Source organism: Salvia miltiorrhiza, unplaced genomic scaffold (genome assembly GCF_028751815.1).
Source record: "Salvia miltiorrhiza cultivar Shanhuang (shh) unplaced genomic scaffold, IMPLAD_Smil_shh fragScaff_scaffold_71_2, whole genome shotgun sequence".
Classification (NCBI taxonomy): Eukaryota; Viridiplantae; Streptophyta; class Magnoliopsida; order Lamiales; family Lamiaceae; genus Salvia; species Salvia miltiorrhiza.
In genome coordinates this window covers 4,157-10,149 of record NW_026651484.1, presented here as the reverse complement: position 1 = coordinate 10,149, position 5,993 = coordinate 4,157, and the positions used below count along the sequence as shown (strand labels likewise).

At 42.4% G+C, this 5,993-nt stretch overlaps 1 protein-coding gene and 1 long non-coding RNA gene across 2 annotated transcripts; one reads left to right on the top strand and one right to left on the bottom strand.

The window, feature by feature from the left end:
* Positions 1-310: 310 nt before the first annotated feature.
* Positions 311-1,774, bottom strand: LOC131003123 (uncharacterized). Its single transcript, XM_057929601.1, has 2 exons — positions 1,031-1,774; positions 311-953 (listed from the first exon to the last, which is right to left on the bottom strand). Exons 1-2 carry the CDS (start codon positions 1,400-1,402, stop codon positions 534-536), a joined length of 792 nt encoding a protein of 263 aa, XP_057785584.1. The 5' UTR covers positions 1,403-1,774; the 3' UTR covers positions 311-533.
* Positions 1,775-3,198: 1,424 nt separating this feature from the next.
* On the top strand, positions 3,199-4,130 carry LOC131003117 (uncharacterized). The gene is made up of 2 exons (XR_009094543.1): positions 3,199-3,262; positions 4,014-4,130. It is a non-coding gene; the product is annotated as an uncharacterized LOC131003117 (long non-coding RNA).
* The last annotated feature ends 1,863 nt before the right edge of the window (positions 4,131-5,993 follow it).

Genomic DNA, 5,993 nt, shown 5'->3' with positions numbered 1-5,993 from the left:
CTGAATTTAGCCCTAAGTTCATCAACTAAATCTAAATGGGGGGAAAAATTTATCACATAAAAGGTGCAAACCCGTCTCACCCCGAACACCCTGAATTTAGCCTCAAGTTTAAACAACTAAGTCTAAATAGGGGGAAAAAATTTACATGTACAAGGCGCACGCCCATTTCAACCTGAATATCATCAATTTAGTCTTAGTTTAAACAACTAAGTCTAAATGGGGGGAAAAATATACATATACAAGGCGCACGCCCATTTCAACCCGAATAGCATCAATTAAATTTTCAAAATAACATCCGAGTCAAAATAGATGGAAAATAATACAAGCACTTGAACATCAAAGTCATATATAGCCGATCCAGGGGGCGAACCCCCCGGCGATCCGGACCCGCCAGATCAATAATAAGTACCATAAAAGTCTACATCTAGCCCAAAGACGGAGAAAAAAAAAAGTTTGAAGGCACGAAGGCCTAATAAAGCAGAAAATACTAAGGGCACACACGCCCTGCCAAAAACTAAAAGAACAGGATAATATCACTCATCGTCGGCAGCACCATCGTCGTCCGAAGGCTGAGTAGCTTGGCCTTGGATATCCTCCCACAACTTTAGAGTCGCAGCAGTGTCCCAACCTTGACAGGTCCCATCCAAGTACTGCTGAGTCATCTCAGCCCGAGCCCGGGCGTCCGTCTCATAACAAGCTACTTTAAGCTCATTGCACCGAGACGCTTCCATCTCAGCTAACTCAGCCTTCAGACGGCTGATCTCCTTATCCTTCATGGCCAGCTGAGCCTGAAGATGCTCCCTCAAATCTGCTACCTGCTTATGTCCAGCCTCAACATCCTTCTTGGCAAGTTGGAGATCCTTCCTCAGCGCAACCCTCTCGGCACGAAGAGACTCCAACTCTGTCTCGCGCTCAACCATGAGTTGTTTTAGATAAACAACATGCTGGTAGCCCTGCACACACGAAAATAAGAAAGAATTAACCAACAATAGCAACACCCAAAGCAAAAGAGATAGATAAAAATTAATACCGCAAAGACTGTAGAGGCAGCCATGTCAAAAGCCTTGGGAGTTCCGTAATCCACCATAACAGCCCTGTCTTCCTCAAGCAGAAGCTTCTCCAGCTGCCCGGACAACTCGTGATACCCCGTCAGGGCTGAGGCGCCGGAAGGTAGAGACACGGTTACCGAACCGTCGATCAAGAAAGTTGAGTCGTCTTCAGCAACCCTCTTGCCCCTGGAACGACCTGAAGGAGTTTCTAGGGGACGATCAGTTTCAACAGTCTGACTACTTGGATTACCCGACTTCTCACCCTGCTTCTTCTTTTTCTTCTTCTGTTTCATCTCCAGATAAGCGTCACGGTTCATCTCTGACGGGTCATAACGAAACTTTAGCTCTGCCATCCAAGTGTCTGCGTACACTCGTTGCTCTGGGGTCAGTTTATCCAAAAAGATAGTATAGGATTCTTCCCCCAATATCTCTAAAGCTCTAAGACCTAATACGACACTAGATGCAGCAGAAGATTCGGGGATATAGGTACCTTGCGGGGGAGTAGGTACTGCAGCCCAAATAGACGTCTGCTTGATGTGTCTCTCGTCTAGAAGAAACTCCCAATCCCGATACCCCGATGGAATGTTCAAAAACCTGTTGTTCCTCCCAGCAATGTCCAACTACACCGGAATGGTTTTCAAGCGACCTGCATAGCATACATGTTAGGAAGTATAGTAAGGAGAAATTAACGACAAAAACAAAAGAACAATCAAAGTCCTAACACTCACAAGCGTTAGACCAAGCAGCGGGAACATGTTTCCCATCCGGAACACCCAGAGCACCATATTCTATGAAAAAGAACTTATCCTTCCAGTTCCTCTCACCATCCCCTATATTGGTAATCAACGGTTCAGCATCTCTCTTCCTGGGAAGCATGAAACGACCCTTCTCCTTTGGGACTTTCAGTAAGTCATAGTTACTTTTTATGTCGGCGATTGTCACGTCGATGTTATAAAACTCACTCAAAACCTGCAGACTCAGTAAGACCCGCCAAGCATTCGGCGTGAGCTGCCCAGGCGAAATACCATGATAATGGCAAAACTCCACAATCAAATGTGGCAACGGGAGACGTAGCCCCTGATCAAAAGGAGCCTGGTACATACACACCCAACCTGGAGCATAAGAATTGGCCCTTAGATGACCCCCCGGAGCGTGAAGGGCAAATTGGCTCGGTATGCTATACTTCTTCCGAATACCCCACATCTGCCTTGGATCCACGAGGATAGACTTAGGGTTGGGGTTATCTATAAGCATCCCCGATATAGGCGTAGCTCCCTGAATCGAACCAAAGCTATGAACCCCATAACTCTCGGAATGACCGTGACAGTCGTCACTTTCTTGCCGCACCTCAATTTCGCGCCCCGTTACACCCGTAAGACCGTCAACGCAACTATCTTCATCACGAAGGCACATAGCCTTACTAGAAGAACTGATGGAACCACCCCGATTGCCCGACATAGTGAGAAAATTTCCTAAGGCAAGAAAAATGCTAAGTTCAAACAAGCGAGATACCCCGATCACCCAACCACAAGGCCACAAGATAAGAAAAAAGACATAAATTCATAAAGGCGGCACCTCGGTCGACCGTTGCCCATTTTAGCTTATAACATATAGGAATCGATGATTGGTAAAGAACAATATCCGTAACACCACGAAGACATGAATGAATCGCATAAAGGTGGAAAAGAATATTGATTGGGCGTATTTATACGCATTTATTTGGGGGATTTTTCTATGTTTTCTGTGTTTAATTCGTGTTAAATATCATCTTTTGGATATGAATTATGGTCTTATATGAATTTTGATGGTATTTGATAGGTTTTGGAAAAAAGGATTGCTTTTGAGAAGAGATTTGAAATGCATGGATTGAAGGCTAAATGGACGAGATTTAGAGAGCTGCTACTTTGATTTTGCATGCATGGGCTATACTTTAGCTTATTGCTAATGGGCTTATACGCCACTTTTAGTTTAGATTAGTTTAGGTGTTTAGTTTTGTTTAATTAAGTAGGCCCATGCACCAAATTTTAGTGGCCTTGATTAGATTAGGTTTGCTTTTGAGTTATGGCAATATGCGCCACTTTTTAAATAGTAGAATTAGGTTTATTTCCTTATCATATATATATGATAAGTTAGCTGCAACTTTGGCAGAATATCACAAATCAAACGGCACCTTGGAGAGCATAATTCTGGACGCAAGTTTTGGAGCAATTCAAGTTTTATTTCTTTCATCTTTTTCTTGCAATTTATTTATTTATTTCTTGTGTTATTTAATTATGTTTTCTAGCTAAATTCGTTTATTCCGGCAACGATTAGGGAAGCACTAGCGAAATTATTCTGTGAGATCTAATTGTTCTTATACTTTATTTTATGCTTGCATCTGCGATTCTCCATGTTTAATGATATTAATTGTTTTAATCCATTAGATAGTTGCAAATATTTATTGGGTTAGAATTAATTATATAGCCAATTGAACCGGCCATCCGTAATTGTGGTTTAGGTTTGATTAGTGGTAAATTGACACATCAGGGTCAAGGGAAAAGCAGTCTTAATTCAATAATCCTGCGTCAGAGTTTATTGGTTTTGAATCGGGTTTCTCTAGATATTAATGCTGTCGGCTCATTAAACATATAGAGCGTCTCTTACGGTTGTCAGTCGATTAGGGTAGTAATTAGTGAAGCGTCTTCCTGGTTACCGAATAATTAAAGAGAAATAAGATCACGTCAGAAGCATCTTCGGTGGTTATAACTGATTTGTTTGCATGATTTAAAGTTATTTTTGCATCGATGATCGGAATAATTAAGCTAGGGTGGACTTAATTGATTGCTGGAATTCTTTTATTAATTGTTGGAATTTTTATTCATCTTTTAGCTATTGGAAAAATTGGTTTATTTGGATTTTATTTATTTAATTTTAAGTTTAGTATTTTCTATATTTTATTCTCAAAATTTCTTGGGTTACTTGCAGACTTTAATTAGAGAAATTCTCGCCAGTCCTTTGGGAGACGATTTTGCTTACTGCTGTCTGCGCAGTGTGGGCATACCGGCTGACTGCCGGATATATTTGGTGTAAAACGACGCACCAAATTTTGGCGCCGTTGCCGGGGATTGGTTTTAAGCAGGATTTTACTGATTTCAGTCTGTCTTTTATTTTTAGTTATTTTATTCTTAGTTTATGCCCCGTTCTTCTCGTACAGGCGTATTAGTTTTTGATCCAGAAATCGAGAAGACCGCACGAAAGTTGAAGAAGCAAGCTAAGGAGTGGAAAGAGAGATCCAATTCTGCTCCACCGAGTCTTGAGGATCAAGAAGAAATTGAAGATCCAATGGGTGACCGTAACAATAAGGATGAGGAGAACGATAGAGAGATCGTTGATCCTCGACAGGAACCACCTCAACTGATCAGAGAGTTAGGCCGTCATAGAAACAATCGCCCTTTGTGCATTGTCCTTCCTGCCATTAATGGCAACGCTGAAATACGGCCTGGTTTCATTCAAGTGCTACCCAAATTCGGTGATTTACCTGGAGAGAGTGCACACAAGCATCTGGCTGAATTTGATCTAGTTTGCTCAACTCTACGCCCTCATAGTTTTACTGAAAATAATTTGAGGCTATTGACTTTTTCTCATACTTTGCAGGGTAGAGCGAGAGATTGGCTTTTTGATCTTCCTCCTGGTTCGATTAGAACTTGGGGAGATTTAGAAGAACAATTCTTGCGAAAATTCTTTCCTGAGTCCAGAGCTGCAAATTTGAGAATGGCCATTAGCAGCATTAAACAGAAGAAGGCGGAGAGTCTAGCCGATTATTGGGAGAGATTCCAACAGCTGTGTCGCAAGTGTCCTGATCATGGATTTTCTGACTACCAATTGCTTACTAACTATTTTTATCGTGGTATGTCTTCTTTTGATAGGAAAATTGTTGACGCTGCTTGTGGTGGAAGCTTGACCAATAAAACTTTGGACGAAGCAAAGCAACTCATCGTTGACATGGTTTCAAATGGCCAACAATATGAGGATGAGGATGATGATCGTTATAGGCCAGTGCAGAAAGTAGAAGATTCCAACATGAACGAGAAAATTGATGCTCTCACCTCTTTAGTTAGAGGACTTGCTGTCTCTAAAACTCAACACGTTCAATGTGGAATTTGCTTTGAAAATAATCATCATACTGATGCATGTCCATCTCTGCAGGATAATAATACTGAGCAAGCGTGCATGGGATCCGCTGATGAGCAAGAGATGAACGCACAAAGGCAAAGGCGAAATGACCCTTTTTCCAACACCTATAATCCAGGGTGGAGAAATCACCCAAATTTTAGGTGGAGACAGCAGGAACCAGGGATGTACGCGCCGAATCCGCCGCAGGCTGGACAGTATGCCCATACCGCACGTCCTGCACCGAGTTCTGCACCCAATATGAACGATATCATGAAGAGCCTCGCCCAGAGCAGTGAAATTGTGAAGAATTTGGTGCAAAGTCAGCAGGCGTTCCAGCATGAAACTCAGGCGGCGTTGAGTAATATGGGCACACAAATCACGCAGTTAGCCACTCAGGTGAACAAGCTGCAGGCGAATCAAGGCCGACTTCCCTCTGTCACGGAGATGAATCCCAAGGAAAATGCAAGTGCAGTAACTACAAGAAGTGGGAGAATTCTAGCTGAGCTACAACCTAAGCAGCAGAACAAAGATAAGCCCGATGAAGCCAAGGATGATGCAATTAGTGAAAAGTCACCAGAATCCACCGAGCCTAGCTCTTCTAAGGTAAGTGGAAAACCTAAGGTTTCAATTCCTCAATCACTGACTGCACCACCTTTTCCTTCTAGGTTGGCTCAGAACAAGAGAATTGAAGAAGAGAAGGATATTCTGGAAATCTTCAAGAAGGTAGAAATAAACTTGCCCTTGCTTGATGCAATTAAGCAAGTTCCCAGGTACGCAAAGTTTTTAAAAGAG